The sequence below is a fragment of the Orcinus orca genome, chromosome 15, assembly GCF_937001465.1.
Source record: "Orcinus orca chromosome 15, mOrcOrc1.1, whole genome shotgun sequence".
NCBI classification, from domain to species: Eukaryota; Metazoa; Chordata; class Mammalia; order Artiodactyla; family Delphinidae; genus Orcinus; species Orcinus orca.
In genome coordinates, this window is record NC_064573.1 from 61,745,978 (window position 1) to 61,764,320 (window position 18,343).

The window sequence follows — 18,343 nt, forward strand, 5'->3', positions numbered from 1 at the left end:
GGCATTTACAGAATTTACAAAGGGTAGTGAGGATTCAGCTTCATAAAAAAGGTTGAACGGTACAGGAGGCATTAAAGAAAGTGATTTATATGTCAGCAGGATTTGGAAGGGATGTGGGATTGTGACATGTTGGAGTACTTAAAGTGGAAGAGGGCGGAGTCCAGGGTGATGGCCCAAATGTAGAAGAGAACAGGGCGTGTGCAGGCAGAGGATTAAGTTTTAGTCCAATGAAAGAACAAGGTTCATTTGGGGAGCTAGTGGGAGATTAACCTGGACGCATACCTTGTGGTCACACTGTAGAAGGTGCTGGATATTGGAGTTTGAGGTGTTACCACTCAGAGCAGTTGGTAAAGGGAAGCCATGTGAGACGTCCGCCTTTCCTAACTGGACGGGTGTCTCTTCTAATTCCCCGGAAGGTACCCTTGGCCATGGGGCCACTTCAAGCTCTTCCTGGAATTGGAGATTTGGAATTCACTACTTCTTCCTTTTCAGTTGGTCAGATAATAGCTAATGTTGCTGAGTGCCTCCACGTGCCAGTGCTCTTCTAGATGCAAGTTAACTGACTTCATCCTCACAGCAAACTCTGAGGCAAGTGCTCTGATTATCCCCGTTTTACAGATGAGGACACCTGCAGGTTTAAGCTCTTTGTGCGAGGCTGCACAGTTAGGAAGTGAGAGCATTGAGATTTGGGCAGTCTGGCATCTCAGTGAAGGCTCTTTTCCTGCAAATACTTTGGAGTGTAGATCCCTGTCACTGTCAGGTTGCTGGGTGCCATGGGGAGACCTCCAGTCACTTGAACTTAAGGAAGGACAGTGAGTTGGGTTCAAGGGATTCAGGGTGAGTGACAGTCTGGAACAGTGGACACATTACAGCAGTTCACTGCCAGCGTGTGGCCATGGTGTAGGCAGAGCGTTGCTCATTACACTCAAATAGCATCCTTTCAGCTCTAGAGCTAAGGATTTGATTTGTTTTTCAAGATTCAGAAAATATTGAGATTTTCGCCATTTAATCTGTGTTCATTGAGTTTGGACACAGGTAGAACAGGCGTGGTTAAATGCCAAGGCTGGAAGGTTTCAAGAAGAGATGTCAAGATAACTGCGGAGACATCACTGAGTTTGATGGGAGGCCAGTCCTGATAAACTAAAACAAGTGTGGAAGTAGTACTCAGGGCCAAGCCAGAAACAGAATGAGTGACAATGAGGTGTGAAAGGAGGCAGTTAAGGATAGGAGAGACAGAGTGGTCTTTGTGTGATAAAATGGAGTCAAGGAAGGGTGCGTGTCTTATTCATTTTTAAAAAAATTTATTTTATTTATTTATTTTTGGCTGCATTGGGTCTTTGTTGCTACGCGTGGGCTTTTCTCTAGTTGCAGAGAGCATAGGCTACTCTTCGTTGCGGTGTGCAGGCTTCTCATTGCGGTGGCTTCTCGTTGCAGAGCACGGGCTCTAGGCGCGCGGGCTTCAGTAGTTGTGGCTCGTGGGCTCTAGAGCGCAGGCTCAATAGTTGTGGCGCATGGGCATAGTTGCTCTGCGGCATGTGGGATCTTCCTGGACCAGGGCTCGAACCCTTGTCCTCTGCATTGGCAGGCAGATTCTTAACCACTGAGCCACCAGGGAAGCCAGGGTGTTTTATTTTTTGCAGGGAGATGCAGAGTTTCCAAAGGCAGAAAGGAAGAGAGTGAAGAGGGCATCCAGGAATGATTGTTGAGCAATATTTTGGAGGAGGTAGAAAGTTGTGATAAGCAGATGTCTTTTCCTACCAGGCTAAAATGAGGAGTAGGGACTGCTGAAGTCCCAAGTGTGCATCGTCAACATTCAACAGCTATTCTATGGATGCAGTTAAAGAGTTAACTTTGTTAAAGAGGAACTGTAGGGAAGAAATTCTGAGATCAAGAAAAGTGAAAGGTGTGGTTTCAGTAAAGCAGTAGTTAGGACCTCGTGGTGAGCAGGCGTTGGTGATGGGACTCGTGGCCTAAGGAGAACGGGAAATAGAGGAAGATAATTAGGGACGTACCGTCTCATCTCCTCGCCCCTCTTCACCCGGAACCAACCTTACTGCGCCCCATGGGCGACTTGGTGTAGCGCGGACCCCGGGGATGACTTCCTAACCGCAGCACTGTCAGTGTAAACGTGCGGCAGGTGACCACACGTCAGCATCCGCTCCCGTAGGGACAGTGCCAACACTTCCGAACTCGGGGTGTGTCAGATGCCTGGTCCACCCGAAGTAGTTCTCTGTGCTCTAGGCGAGTGCCGCTGCTCTGCAGCACCAGGTAAGAGAGGCGTGGCGTCCTCCAGTGGGCGAGGCGCCAGGCGCGGCGCCTCCGGGCCGGGCGCGGCTTCCCGCTTCAAATCCGGGATGCCCGCCCTCGTCCAATCAGCGGGCTCGTCCCTTCGCGCCGTCCAATCCAAAGCTGGCTTGGAGTCCCCGCCCCTCGGTCCGTGTAGCGAACCGACGTAAACCCCAGGGGCGCACCGTACGGCCGGCCGCCTTTTGGGGACGCGCGCACGCGCACTGGCAGAGGCGCTGGACGCCGGACCTCTCTTTCGCGGACTTTCTGCCGTCTGGGCGCTCGCGGCCGGCGTCGCGGGCTCGGTGAGGGGTCGCCGGGGGGCGGGGCGGGCGAGTCGGGCTGCCGTGAGAGCGGGGCCTCCGGGACTCGGGTCTTTTGTCCGGGTCCTGGTCCCTGTCTCCCCAACGCGGCGCTCCCCGCTCGCGGGCCGGGCCGGGCGGGGGTGACGCGCTGCTGACCGGCGGATGCGGCCGCGTCACCGTGGCTCCCGGCCTCTTGCGGGTCGTTTCACGGAAAAACGGGAAAGGTGACAGTGTTTGAGGTCGCTTTGCTTTTGTTTTTTCCCGACGGCAGACTTTGTTCGCTGAAGCATGAGGTCCCTTTCGAGGCCGTCGCCTGGAGGACAGCTGTTTTCATGACAGTGTTTTCACTCGCTGTTATCATTTTGAGGTCATTCGACTGGAGTTTTTACTGCTCCAAGGTCAACTTTTTCTCCGGATTCCAGTTTTTAGGGCAGTTTACGGTAAGCTTTGAAAACTGTTATGCTAGATGCCTACCTAATGGTAAAGCGTATCTTAGAACGTTGGGGAAGTTTGACTTTGGCTTTTTCCCACAGCTCATACTTTTAAGTGTGTTCAGTTGTGCACGTAGGCTTCCAGTCGACAACTACAGCAGATGATATTTTATGTATCCAGGCATGAAATTAAAGCAATTAAATATCAGTAAACTCGAGCAGGATGTTTTGAAGTTACTGCTTTAAGGACATACCAAGAGGAATCCCAAAGCTGGCTGCTTAGTTCAAGTGCAGTAAAAGGAAAGATAATATTGTATTGTCCTCGTTTTAGATGAGGAGGAGGGCTGGGTAATGCAATAGGGACGGAAGTTAGGGCATCTTCCCTTCTAGGAAAACTTTAGGAATGTGGCATGTCCATAGATGGCTTAGAACAAGTGTAGTCCTTTCTGGAAAAGAGAGACTGGGCGGTAGATTACATCTGGAGGAATCTTCCCCTGGATTGTGTTACTGTTGCACCCACAGCAAAGCTCTATTCCTGCACTTAGTACTGTATCATAGTGGGTAGGGATTGTCAGCTTTCTGAGGGGAGCCACCTTATTTATTGTTGCTTCACACAGCCAGGCAGAGTGTCTTTCACCATTTGTTTTTGATAATGATTGTTGCATGAATGATCTTTGCTTGATATCTGGATTTTCTTAGATGTGATTCTTTCTAAGTGGAGATAACCCTTAAAGAGATGGTATACATTTTGATGTGGTATTATATATTTTTAAGTGAATGAGTAACTTAGTAACTACAAGACTAGATGTGGGGAGGCTACTTGGAAGACTTGTGTAGGAATTTATTTTATTTTATTTTATTTTTTATTAATTTATTGTTTTTGCTGTGTTGGGTCTTCATTTCTGTGCGTGGGCTTTCTCTAGTTGTGGCAAGCAGGGGCCACTCTTCATCGCGGTGCACGGGCCTCTCACTATCGCAGCCTCTCTTGTTGCGGAGCACAAGCTCCAGATACGCCGGCTTAGTAGTTGTGGCTTACGGGCCTAGTTGTTCCGCGGCATGTGGGATCTTCCCAGACCAGGGCTCGAACCTGTGTCCCCTGCATTGGCAGGCAGATTCTCAACCACTGCACCACCGGGGAAGCCCTATTTCATTTTTTTAAAATATTTATTTATTTATATATTTAGCTTCACCGGGTCATAGTTGCAGCATGCGGGATCTAGTTCCCTGACCAGGGATCAAACCCGGGCCTCCTGCATTTAGAGTGCAGAGTCTTAGGCACTGGACCACCAGGGAAGTCCCCTGTGCAGGAGTTTAAAGATTGATGGAAAGATAGGCAAAGTTTCTGCTCTTAGGGAGAAATCTTTTTAGTGGAAGAAGACAAATACAAAAACAGACAGTGATCAGTGCTGGCAGAAATAAAAATGACCATGGACTCTAGGGTACATTTGACTTCACGATAAGGGATCAACTCTCTTAGAAGGTGAGCTTTGAATTGAGGTGAATGTCAGGAAGGAGCTAGCTGTACAGACATCTAGAATAGTATTCTAGGCCCCGAGGTGGGGATGGGCTTCAGTATTATAGGAACAGAAAAGCCGTTATGTGGTGAGTGAGGCTGGGGTGTGCAGATCAGGTGGCTCACTGAAGTTTTCAGGAAGAGTATGGTACTTGGCTTATGGTTTACGATCCCTTTGATTGCCATGTGGAGAATTAATTGTAGAGTGGCAAGAATTGGACTGTGAAGACTGGTTAGGAGGTTTTTCAGTAGGGTAGGATGGTAGTAGAGTCAGAAAGATGTAGAATGACTCAGGGATTGTTTTAGACAAGGCCTGTTTTGCCTTTAGGAATAGACTCCACTAGATGTGTTTTGATTGGCAACAGTGTTTTTACTGTGTTTAGATGGGTTCAGGTGGAGTCTGTATTTTCCTGTTGTCTGACGGTGTGTGTTCCTGAAGGCATTTGAGTTTGAGATTTGTCTGTATAAGATGTGCACTGCGTGACGGAGCTGAGGTCAGGATCCTGGGTGTCTCTAACATGGAAGGGGAGGCTGTCAGGTGAGATGCTTGGCTGTGAAAAGGAGGTGAGAAGGTGGTGCAGGGGTGCAAAGGAAGGGTGGGGATAGGTTTTCCACCTCCTGTGTCCTGGTGTGAGAGAGTTTGAAAGTGTTTGTAGAAATCGAGAAGAGGAAATGTAGATAGTTACACATGTCAAAGAGAGGAAAACACTGGGCTGTGGTCTGAGAGGATGGTGCTTACGTGATAGCTGGTGATAAGTTTGCTGGGTTTGACCCAGTTTGAAAATCTTCATTCATTCAGCAAATTTATTGAGGGTCTACTCTGTAAGGCACTGCTCTAGATTCACTGGTAAAACAGGTCAAGTCCCTGCCCTCATGGCACTTAAATTCTAACGTGGTGTGGGGAATATAGTTAAACTGGTGAACTATATAGCACTACAGAAAAAAGGAAGCAGGGCAAGGAGATTGGCATGCCGAGCCTGACTGTACACGCTGGTGGGAAAGTGGACATTTACACAAAGACCTGAAAGAATTGAAGGCACAGGAGCCTCCGTGGGTTCCAGGGACGGCAGCAAGGTCAGAGTGGCTGGGGTGGAAGGCGCAAAGGAGAGGAGCAGGAGGTCCCAGGTCAGAGTTACTCAGTCCCCCGTTGCCAGCAAGACTGACTTTCTCAGTGCGATGGGAAGCCAGTGGAGTGTTCTGAGCTAAGCAGTGAGTGTTTGGCGTGTTTGACTGGGTAACCTGAGTGTGTGGAGGGTAGTCTGGGGAGGAAGATAGAGGGTCTTGCAGGGAGGGTCCCGGTCGGAGAGGGTGTTTCTTGACCATGGCGGTAGCAACCAGGAGTCGTGAGAAATGGCAGGTTCTGGTTATATGGTTGTGGTGTAGCCATTGGGATTTGCTGAGGGATTGCACACTGATGGTTTGATCTGAGCAACTAGAGAATGGACTTGTCGTTTTCTCTGTGGGGAAGATTGAAGAGCAGGCTTTTCTTGAGGGGGTTGCAGTGAGATGGAATCAAGATTGATGTTTTAGGTGCTTGTTAGATACCTAAGTGAAAATGTCAGGTAGGTAGTTGAACATCTGAGGTTCAGGGGAGAGACCCAGGCTGGAATACAAGTTTCATATGGGATTTAAAACTTTCAAACTGAGGGCACTCATCCAGAGAGGCTGGGTAGATGGAGGAGACCCAGGAGCCAGCCCTGGAGCCCTCGCTGTGTGGAGGTCCAGGAGAGAAGGAGGAGGAAGAGCCGACAGCGGTGCTTTGGAAACCAGGTGAAGAAAGTACTTCTGTGAGGGAGGAGTATGAATTCGATTCTGTTAGGTCCAAGACAAGGAGGACTGAAAATTGACCGTGGGGTTATGGGTTTGGCAACAGGGAGATCAGTGGTGATGTTGACAAGCCCTTGGTGGGGCGGTGGGACGGAAGCCAGCTGGGAGTGGGCTTGGATGAGGGGTGGAGCTGGGTGGCCGGTAGTGACTCGTATTGGAGGTCTGGGTGGTAGAGGTAGTGCGGATATAGGTGGCGGTAGCTGTGGGGGGTTTGCAGGGCTGAGGTCAAGGAAGGCTTCTTGTGCTCATGGGGAGGACTGCCCCGAGAGATGCAGCAGTGTCGAGGAGGCGAGGTGGGTGTTGGAATGGGAGGGCTTGGCTTCTACCAGAAGTGTGGATCCTTCATCTGTGATTAGGTAAGTTTAGTAGGTTTCTAGTGGTCTTAAGGCTTTTCCTACTTTGTAGAGTAAATTAGCCCATAATGTCTAAACTCACACGTCAGTGATTTGCCACTGACCCCAGCACAGTCCTGCATTGTTGTCCGTCTCATCAGTAGTGGCAGCTCTTAGAATATCTGTCCAGGCGCTAAGCCCTCTCCCTTCTTCCGCTTTCAGCTGATGGGATCAGGCCAGACTTCCTAATACACCATTTAAGGCTTGTAGGATCTGGCTCTGTGGTTTTACTCACCTGTTGCCCGAATATGGTGGAGCACCTGCTATGGCCACCACACCCTCAGCACTTAGAGCAGAGTTTGGAGTCATACCTGGGCGCGAATCTTACTAATTGCACAAACTTGGGTCAGTTTAGCTAGTTTAGTCTCTGAGTTTGTTTCTTCTTTTGTAAAATGAGGATAAGTGAGTTAAGGTAGTAGGTATGCAATAAATTTTAATTTTCCACCATTGCTTATGTTTATTTGTCACCTTTAAAAGCCCTCTTATCTCATACTTTGCCTGAAATGTCCTGCTCATTCTTCAAGGTATAGGGCCAATATCCTCTCATTTCTTGAGTCTTTCCTGATTTAATTATTTTCTTCACTGAATTCCACACAGCCCTTACATGATAAGCACTCTGAAATATTTTTACAATTGAGTAATGTGTCCTGAGTTCTGAGATCAGGGTCCATTGAATGAGTGGCCAGCATGCACTGTAGGTTCTCTATTAGTAGTACAGACTGTGCCAGTGTTTTCCAGACTTAGCCTTTGTGCTCCACTTTTACCATTTTTGCCTTGTCCATATGCCAAATATACCTTATTTTTATCTTTATTTATTTATTTTTGGCTGCGTTGGGTCTTCTTTGCTATGTGTGGGCTTTCTCTAGTTGCGCAGGCGGGGGCTACTCTTCATCGTGGTGGCTTGTCTCCTTGTGGAGCACTGGCTCTAGGTGCGTGGGGTTTAGTAGTTGTGGCATGCAGGCTCAGTAGTTGTGGTACATGGGCTTAGTTGCTCCACGGCATGTGGGATCTTCCCAGACCAGGATTGAACCCTTGTCCCCTGTGTTGGCAGGCGGATTCTTAACTACTGTGCCACCAGTGAAGTCCCCAAATATACTTTATGTAACTTAAATTTTTTCTTTGAACAGACTCACTTTTTTTTTGGTGGTGTTGGCTGCACCACACAGCTTGTGAGATCTTAGTTCCCTGGCCAGGGATTGAACCCGGGCCCTTGGCAGTGAAAGCACCGAGTCCTAACCACTGGACCACCAGGGAATGCTGTAGACTCACTTTATTTATTTGTTTGTTGAATTTTTTGGCTGCGTCAGGTTTTCGTTGCTGCGTGCAGGCTTTCTCTAGTTTCGGCGAGCAGGGGCTACTCTTCGTTGTGGTGCAGGGCTTCTCATTGCAGTGGCTTCTCTTGTTGTGTAGCATGGGCTCAGTAGTTGCAGCACTCGGGCTCAGTAGTTGTGGCATGTGGGCTTAGTTGCTTCAAGGCATGTGGGATCTTCCCCGGCCAGAGATTGAACTCATGTCCCATGCATTGACAGCCGGATTCTTAACAACTGCGCCATCAGGGAAGTCCCTAGATTCACTTTTTAAACCATTTACTCATCCTTAATCTTTGAAATCAGGGACTAGATTTTGCTAGTTCTATTTATTCTATTCCCTGTTAGAATGTGTGCCCAGCTTGTATGACGTCCAGAAATTGTCTGTATATGCCATTAGTGTTGTGCCTTCTTCGATTCTTTATTCGATAAATTCAGAATCCAAGAGTAAATTAAGCTGTTGTTTCATTATTATGTTAATTATAAGAAGATAGTTTGATGTTTATATTCTCAGCTATAGTATCCCCTCTTAGAGCTGTTCCAAAAAAAGGATTTTATCAATTTTCTAAGATTTATGGGACTTGTACTCTTAATCGTTTGAAAAAGTTTTATGGTAATATATGATTTATAAGAATACTTTTATTGTTGCAGTGAGATGGAAGATTTTCGAGGTATAGCTGATGAGTCATTTCCAAGCTTTTTAACCAATTCATTACTTGGTGGTAATAGTGAGATTTTGGAAAATGTCACTCTTTCTTCCAATCTTGGCTTGCCTGTTGCTGTTTCAACGCTTGCTAGAAATAGATCCAGCACTGATAACAGGTAAGAATTGTTTGAACAGATGATTTTTTTTAGATTCTTAAAGCCTACTATATACTGATACTTCTGTGAAATTTTTCAGCCAAGCTTGAGCTTTAGCTTTATCTGAGGCAGATGACCATTTATATAAAATCAGCATAGAAGATAAAACCATCTCTTTCCTGTTCAGTCGCTTATCAGTGGTGGGTGGGTAGGTTTGGGATTGAACGCCAGTGGCCTTTTGGCTTACCAATGGTCTTTCTGTCCGTGGTATATTGGCTTTTATTAGTTCAGACTCCTGGTGGCTGGTGATTTGAGCTACACCCCCAAATGTGATGTGTATAGTTTACTCATCTTGTGTAACTTGTAAAGTTTACCTATGCCTGAATATCTAACCACTTTCCCGTCGTCCTAACCTAAACATTCTGTATGGAGCACCATCTTTACCTTTGGAATGAAGGGGTTGGATTAACTCTTTAAAAACTTTTGGCTTTAAGATTTCCACAACTCTCTTGTTTAATACACACATTCTGCTGCTGCACAGGTTTTCAGTGCTTTGCACATAAGGTGATGGTTTTGAACATTGGGGACCCTATTTGTTTTTACCCCCTGGTGGTTGGTTTTACAGTCATACAGTCCTATGTCATGGTGAATTTTAAATGTGTATAATTTAGTTATTAACAATTAAAACAAAATTTTTGTGTGTAGGAATTCTGATGTCCAGGCGTCTTATTTAGTGGAAGGGAAGTTTTCAATTCCATCAGAGTCGTCTCCCAGTAGCCAGAGTGAAGCTGAACCAAGAGAGAGGTTACAGCTTGTCTTCCCGGATGATGAGTGAGTTCTTACTTCATCTTGCTTTCACTGTGTTAAGAGCGAGTCTCACGTAGTCTTGTGGAAAATGAACACGTGATTGTGTCTCTGATCGTTTATAAGAATTTTAACAGTTTTCTTTGTATGATATTAATCGCAAACAGTTTTAGTCTTTCAAAATCTTTTTCTGATTCCAAGAGTAATACATGCTCATTGAAAAAATTATAAAATACAAGCAATTATAAGGCAGACAACAAAGCCCTGTCATCCCAGTAAGACATTGATTATCTTTTTATTTAGTCTGCTAGACTATTTTCTATGCACATGTACATATGTATTAATTTTTTAACAATAATAGGATTAAACTGTACATACTGTTTATAACTTTTAAAAATTAATGATTGTGTCATCTTTCCATTACAATTAATGTAGGTATGTATCATAATGTTAATGGCTGCACCATGTTAGGCACTTAGATGATTGGAATTTTACTATTATAAATTTAGTGAACTTCCTTATTTATACATACATTTTGCATCTAGTAGGTTATTTTATTCAGATAAAATCCTAGGATCAAAATAGCTGAGTTAAGAATATTTAATTTTAAACACCACTGCGGATTACCACATTGCTCTTTGGAAGGTTTGTACCAGTTTGCATTCCCGTTAGAAGATGTGCATGAGAATGCCTGCTTCTCTGAGCCCTCCCTGACATTTGGTGGTGTTATTTTGTATCCTCAATTTTTAATTAATTAATTAATTAATTTCTTCCTTTTCTTTCTTTCTTCCTTTCTTCCTCCTTCCCTCCCTCCCTCCCTCCCTCTCTCCCTCCTTCCTTCATTGGGTCCTTGTTGCTGGGCTTTCTTTAGTTTCAGCGAGTGGGGGCTACTCTTCTTTGTGGTGCATGGGCTTCTCATTGTGGTGGCTTCTCTTGTTGCGGAGCATGGGCTCTAGGTGCACGGACTTCAGTAGTTGTGGTTCGCGGGCTCTAAAGCACAGCCTCAGTAGTTGTGGCACACGGACTTAGTTGCTCTGCGGCATGTGGGATCTTCCCCAACCAGGGCTCAAACCCATGTCTCTTGCATTAACAGGCAGATTCTTAACCACTATGCCACCAGGGAAGCCCCTGATCCTCAATTTTAGAAGTAAAAGAATTTATACACATGCCTAAGTGAATAGAAGAAAGTCTGGAAGGCTTTACACCAAAATGTAAATGGTGGTTATGTCTCGATGGCGGTATTACAGGCAGTCTTAAAGTATTCTGTTTGAATTCATAATCGAGGATTTATGGGATCGAACATAATTTAATGTTTATTCATTACTTATATTTTTGTTGTGAATTACCTCTTGATGACGTTTAGATATAAGCACTTTCTGTATGTTAAAGTTGTTAACTCTGTGTATTCATTTTCTCAACGTGTGTTTTTTGTTTTCGTTTTATTTATTTTTAACATCTTTATTGGAGTATAATTGCTTTACAGTGTTGTGTTAGTTTCTGCTGTATAACAAAATGAATCAGCTATATGCATATGTATATCCCCATATCCCCTCCCTCTTGCATCTCCCTCCCACCCTCTTATCCCACCCCTCTAGGTGGTCGTGAAGTACCAAGCTGATCTCCTTGAGCCATGCAGCTGCTTCCTACTAGCTATCTATTTTACATTTGGTAGTGTATATATGTCAGTGCTACTCTCTCACTTCGTCCCAGCTTACCCTTCCCTCTCCCCATGTCCTCAAGTCCAGTCTCTACATCTGTGTCTTTATTCCTGTCCTGCCCCTAGGTTCATTAGAACCATTTTTTTTTTTTTAGATTCCGTATATATGTGTTAGCATACGGTATTTGTTTTTCTCTTTCTGACTTACTTCACTCTGTATGACAGACTCTAGGTCCATCCACCTCACTACAAGTAACTCAGTTTTGTTTCTTTTTATGGCTGAGTAATATTCCATTGTGTATATGTGCCACATCTTCTTTATCCATTCGTCTGTCGATGGACACTTAGGTTGCTTCCATGTCCTGGCTATTGTAGATAGAGCTGCAGTGAACGTTGTGGTACATGACTCTTTTTGAATTATGGTTTTCTCAGGGTATATGCCCAGTAATGGGATTTCTGGGTCATATGGTAGTTTTATTTTTAGTTTTTTAAGGAACCTCCATACTGTTCTTCATAATGGCTGTATCAATTTACATTCCCACCAACAGTGCAAGAGGGTTCACACCCTCTCCAGCATTTATTGTTTGTAGATTTTTTGATGATGGCCATTTTGACTGGTGTGAGGTAATACCTCATTGTAGTTTTGATTTGCATTTGTCTAATGATTAGTGATGTTGAGCATCCTTTCATGTGTTTGTTGGCAATCTGTATATCTTCATTGGAGAAATGTCTGTTTAGGTCTTCTGTCCATTTTTGGATTGGGTTGTTGGTTTTTTTTGATATTGAGCTGCATGTATATTTTGGAGATTAACCTTTTGTCAGTTGCTTCATTTGCCAATATTTTCTCCCATTCTGAGGGCTGTCTTTTTGTCTTGCTTATGGTCTCCTTTGCTTTAGGTCTTTAATCCATTTGGAGTTTATTTTTGTGTATGGTGTTAGGGAGTGTTCTAATTTCATTCTTTTATATGTAGCTGTCCAGTTTTCCCAGCACCACTTATTGAGGGGGCTGTCTTTTCTCCATTGTCTATTCTTGCCTCCTTTATCAAAGATAAGGTGACCATAGGTGCGTGGGTTTATCTCTGGGCTTTCTGTCCTGTTCCATTGATCTTTATTTCTGTTTTTGTGCCAGTACCATACTGTCTTGATTACTGTAGCTTTGTAGTATAGTCTGAAGTCCGGGAGCCTGATTCCTTCAGTTCTGTTTTTCTTTCTCAAGATTGTTTTGGCTATTTGGGGTCTTTGTGTTTCCATGCAAATTGTGCAATTTTTTGTTCTAGTTCTGTGAAAAATGCCATTGGTGGTTTGATAGGGATTGCATTGAATCTGTAGATTGTTTTGGGTAGTATAGTCATTTTCACAATGTTGATTCTTCCAATCCAAGGGCATAGTATAACTCTCCATCTGTTTGTATCATCTTTAATTTCTTTCATCAGTGTCTTTTAGTTTTCTGCATACAGGTCTTTTGTCTCCTTAGGTAGGTTTATTCCTAGGTGTTTTATTCTTTTTGTTGCAATGGTAAATGGGAGTGTTTCCTTAATTTCACTTTCAGATTTTTCATCATTAGTGTGTAAGAATGCAGGAGATTTCTGTGCATTAATTTTGCATCCTGCTACTCTACCAAATTAATTGATTAGTAGTTTTCTGGTAGCATCTGTAGGGTTCTTTGTGTATAGTATTACGTCATCTGCAGTGACAGTTTTACTTCTTTTCCAATTTGTATTCCTTGTTTTTCTTTTTCTTCTCTGATTGCTGTGGCTAAAACTTCCAAAACTATGTTGAATTACAGTGGTGAGAGTGGCAACCTTGTCTTGTTCCTGATCTTAGAGGAAATGGTTTTAGTTTTTCACCATTGAGAATGATGTTGGCTGTGGGTTTGTCATATATGACCCTTATTATGTTGAGGTAGGTTCCCTCTATGCCTAATTTCTGGAAAGTTTTTATCATAAATGGGTATTGAATTTTGTCAAAAGCTCTTTCCTGATCTGTTGAGATCATCATATGGTTTTTATCCTTCAATTTGTTAATATGGTGTATCACATTGATTGGCTTGCATACATTGAAGAATCCTTGCATTCCTGGGATAAACCCCACTTGAGCATGGTGTATGATCCTTTTAATGTGCTGTTGGATTCTGTTTGCTAGTATTTTGTTCAGGACTTTTGCATCTATGTTCATCAGCGATATTGGCCTGTAGTTTTCTTTTTTGTGAGATCTTCATCTGGTTTTGGTATCAGGGTGATGGTGGCCTCGTATAATGAGTTTGGGAGTGTTCCTCCCTTTGCTGTATTTTGGAAGAGTTTGGGAAGCATAGGTGTTAGCTTTTCTCTAAAAGTTTGATAGAATTCGCCTGTGGAGCCATCTGGTCCTGGGCTTTTGTTTGTTAGAAGATTGTTAATCACAGTTTCAATTTCAGTCAACATGTGTTTTTGACTGAGTGCCTGCTGTGTGCCAGCTACCTCTCCAAGGGCTTGGGAAATAGCAGTGGACAAAACAGACATTACACAAAAAGACACCAAAATACACCAGTTTTACAGTATATTAGAAGAGAAAAAGTGATAGGAAAAAACAGAACATGATAAGGAGGGAAGTTAGGAGGGATGAAAGGTGTTGTCATTGTGAGTCTCCTTGAGGAGGTGTGAGTTCAGAGCAGAGACTTGAAGGAGATAGTCAGCCCAGTTGGCCTCAGGAGGAGGAGGGTGCAGCAGCGGGAGGGCACTGAGTGAGAGCATCCCTGGTGTGTCCATGAGCAGGAAGGATCATGGGGTGGGCAAAGCTTCTGACTCCGGGTGAGGTGGGAAACCCACCAAGGGTTCCATCTCAACTCTGATATGATTAGCCCCCTCTGGCTACCAGTGAAGAATAGACTGCTGGGAAGCAAGACTGTAAGCATGATGACCACTTGGGAAGGCGGGTTCTCAAGGGGCCGGTAGGTGGAGGAGAGGAGGGGAGAGGAGAGGAGAGGAGAGGAGTGGAGGAACAGAGATCAGAGGTGGGGAGCACACAGCCTGGCGGGCAGGCTGGGGTCTTTGGTAAGTGCCAGGTGTTCAGTGTGGTGTTCTTGGCCACTCCACTCTGCACAGGCGTTTCTTAGGCCTTAATCTGGAGAAGAGCCTTCTTCCTGGGTGCACAGGGTCGTGTTGGCACTGCTGATGTACGTGGGTGGGTTGGGGAGCAGAAGTGGAGGGCTGTCTGGGATGGTTGCCTGAAAGACTTTTGCTTAAGATTTAATTTGAAAAATGTTGATGGGCCAGTAAAAACAATGATAGCTGTAGGTTTGAGGAAGTCGAGTTTTGAGGGGGAGTGATGGTGGTGGTTAATTTAGAGTGCCCTCAACTGTCTCTGTTGTCCTAAAGTTTTAATGGTCACACTACATGTCTTTCGAGGGGTGGGGAGTGGCAGGGGGAGGTTTAAGATATGAAAATTAACTAAATGTCCTGACTTCTTTATTTCATTTTACCATCTTGCTTCCCCCACCACCACCCCTTTTCTTAAAAATATGTTACATAGAGACCTTTATTGTCTTTTTGTTTCCTCATATTCTCATTTTATTTATTTATTTGCGATATAATTGACATGTAACATTATATTAGTTTTAGGTGTACAGCTTAATTTGATGTTGGTATACATTTGGGAAATGTCACCACCATATGTCTCGTTAACATGTCACCTTACGGAGTTACAAAAAAATTTTTTTTCTTGTGAGGAGAGCTTTTAAGATCTACTCTCTTAGCAACTTTCAAATGTACAATACAGTATTAACTACAGTCACCATGCTGTACATTACATCCTTCAGGACTTATTTTATAACTGGAAGTTTATACCTTTTTTCCCCCTTTACCCATTTCTCCCCCCACCCCTGCCTCTGGGAACCACCAGTTTGCTCTCTGTATCTATGAGCTTGGTTTTTTTGTTTGTGTGTTTTTAGATTCCACTTATAAACAAGATCGTACAGTATCTATCTTTCTCTGTCTGACTTACTTCACTAAGCTTAATACCCTCTAGATTCATCTGTTGTGAATGACAAGATTTCATTTTTTTTATGGCCAAGTGCTATTCCATTGTGTGTGTGTACACACACACACACACACACACACACACACACACACACTACATTTTCCTTGTTCATCTGTTGATGGGCACTTAGGTTGCTTCCATATCTTGGCAATTGTAAATAGTGCTCCAGTGAACATAGAGGTGCATGTATCTTTTCCAGTTAGTGTTTTCATTTTTGGATAAATACCCAGGAGTGGAATTGCTGTATCATATAGTAGTTCTATTTTTAATTTTTTGAGGAACCTTCTTGCTGATTTCTATAGCGGCTGCACCAATTTACATTCCTACAACAGTGTAGGAGGGTTCCCTTTTCTCCACATCCTCATCAACACTTGCTGTTTGTTGTCTTTTTGATGATAGCCATTCTGACAGGTGTGAGGTGATACTCATTGTGGTTTTATTTATTTATTTATTTTTAATTATTTATCTATTGGCTGCGTCGGGTCTTCTTTGCTGTGCACGGGCTTTTTCTCTAGTTGCAGCGAGCGGGGGCTACTCTTCGTTGTGGCGCGCGGGCTTCTTATTTTGGTGACTTCTCTTGTTGCAGAGCACGGGCTCTAGAGTTCAGGCTCAGTAGTTGTGGCTCACAGGCTTAGTTGCTCCGCAGCATGTGGGATCTTCCCAGACCAGGGCTCGAACTCGTGTCCCCTGCATTGGCAGGCAGATTCTTAACCATTGTGCCACCAGGGTAGTCCGTCATTGTGGTTTTGATTTGCATTTCCCTGGTGATTAGCAGTGTTGAGCATCTTTTCATGTACCTGTTGGCCAGCTCCATGTCTTTGGAAAAATGTCTATTCAGGTCTTTAGTCCATTTTTTAATCAGGTTGTTTGTGTTTTTGCTATTGAGTTGTATGAGTTCTTTGTATATTTTGGAAGTTAGTCCCTTATTAGGTATATGACTGACAGATATCTTCTCCCATTCAGTAGGCTGCCTTTTCATCCTGTCGTTTCCTTTGCTGTGTACCACCCCACCACACCTCTTTTTCTGTTTCCTCTACCACGTGACTTTGTATCCATTTATAGCCTTTCCACCCGCCCCTGGCTTTTGTCTTTTGTTTTTTTAAAAAAATTAATTTATTTATTTTATTTTTGGATGCGTTGGGTCTTCAGTTGCTTTGCGCGGGCTTCCTCTAGTTGTGGCGAGCAGGGGCTACTCTTCATTGCGGTGCGCGGGCTTCTCATTGCAGTGGCTTTTCTTATTGTGGAGCATGGGCTGTAGGCGCACGGGCTCAGTAGTTGTGGCTCGCAGGTGCTATAGCACAGGCTCAGTAGTTGTGGCACATGGATTCAGTAGTTGTGGCTCATGCACTCTAGAGCACAGGCTCAGTAGTTGTGGCACACGGGCTTAGTTATTGTGCGGCATGTGGCATCTTCCTGGGCCTGGGCTTGAACCTGTGTCCCCTGCATTGGCAGGCGGATTCTTAACCACTGCGCCACCAGGGAAGTCCCCTCTGCCCTCTGTTTTACTTACTTCTGTTTGATTGGGGTGAAGCTTTCCTATACCTGCCTGCATATGCACCTTTGGATTAAGTGATTGACTCTCTGTGTATTACAGCCGCAATAAAGAGGTGGAGAAACTGGGAGGAAAGTTAGAGTTTGCCTCAGGGGCAGAGGGTTAGGACTTGGAGTCTGTGTAAGAGCCATTTTCATTTAATTCATCCTGGCCAGATTGAAGTCTGGCCCTGGGTTTGTCACATGATGAATTTGTTGCATTTAGCAGCTTTTTCCTGAAGTTCCATCTGCTGGTGAAATGGCTGTGGTGAGCGGGGACAGACTCAAGAGCTTTTGCAGTAGGTTGGGTGGAAAGTTGCCTTTAAGGAAGAACCTTTCCATCCATAGAAACAACAGAGGCAAATGGAAGATGATGATAGAACAGTGGCAGGGGCTAAAGTACAGCTTCAAAGCGTTTGTAGTTCCGAGCAGTAGCTATTTGGCAAATATACAGTAGTATCCTTTAAGTCTGTCTTGTTTTTTGAAAAGCCGAGGTTTTCTCTAGATGTGGTAGATTCACAGATACTTACTTGGGAAAGAAGAAAACTCTGCCTCTTATCACTCGAGAGGCAGAGTAGCAATATATTTGACTTCGGTAGATGTACATCACTGGACCCAAAATGATGGTATTGTTCGCAGGACGCCTGGCTGGTCCCAGAAATGTTTCTTTTCACTCTATCCATTTTTTCTTTTTAAGAAATAACTGATTAAAGGATATTTTATAGATACACCTAAGATAACTAATATTTCATTATTATTCTGTTTCCTAATTTAAAAGTTCTATCTCTAAGAAAAAGAATCAGACAGAAGGTCGACATTTGTCAGGTGCTGTCCTCAAAGAGTCAGCTTTTCAAAGTGATAGAGGAAGAACGGAAGAGGAGCATGTTAGAGCTGCAAAACCTTTTCAGAGCCAAGATCCTTCTGATGGGATTTCACCACTGGAGCAGGAACGAGGTACTAAACTATTAGAAATCATTCCTTATTGTATATATTTTAATTTCCTTTTTAAAAATCTTTTTATAATTGAAGTATAGTTGATGTACAAAATTACAGAAGTTACAGGTGTGTAGTATGGTGATTCACAATTTTTAAAGGTTATACTCCATTTATTATAAAATATTATAAATATTGGCTATATTCCCCATGTTGTACAATATATTTTTGTAGCTTATTTTATACCTAATAGTTTGTTCCTCTTAATCCCCTACTCCTGTAATACCCCTCCCCTTCCTCTCTCCCCACCGGTAACCACTAGTTTTTTTCTCTTTGTCTGTGAGTCTGCTTCTTTTTTGTTATATTCATTAGTTTGTTGTATTTTTTAGATTCCACATATAAGTGATATCGTACAGTTTTAATCTCCTTTCTTATTTTTTGGTCTTTGGACCAGTGTTTATCTTAAACTATGATACTATAAACTGAAAATGCTTTGGTTTGGCACTTACCTATTAATACCATGTTTATAATACTTTTATAGGA

General features: G+C 43.7%; 1 protein-coding gene across 6 annotated transcripts in view; it reads left to right on the plus strand.

Moving 5' to 3' along the window:
* The first annotated feature begins 2,476 nt into the window (after positions 1 to 2,476).
* Positions 2,477 to 18,343, plus strand: part of CEP192 (centrosomal protein 192) — a 93,559-nt gene continuing 77,692 nt past the window's right edge. For 5 of the 6 annotated variants that reach the window (XM_033439493.2, XM_004276074.4, XM_033439491.2 and 2 more), the window contains exons 1-5: positions 2,477 to 2,591; positions 2,863 to 3,031; positions 8,713 to 8,883; positions 9,568 to 9,693; positions 17,646 to 17,821. In XM_033439493.2, the coding sequence (XP_033295384.1) occupies positions 8,717 to 8,883; positions 9,568 to 9,693; positions 17,646 to 17,821 (469 nt within the window). In that variant the 5' untranslated portion in view covers positions 2,477 to 2,591; positions 2,863 to 3,031; positions 8,713 to 8,716. Of the gene's footprint in view, positions 2,592 to 2,672; positions 3,032 to 8,712; positions 8,884 to 9,567; positions 9,694 to 17,645; positions 17,822 to 18,343 lie in introns of those variants that run through there. The other variant, XM_033439490.2, reaches the window with a different exon arrangement.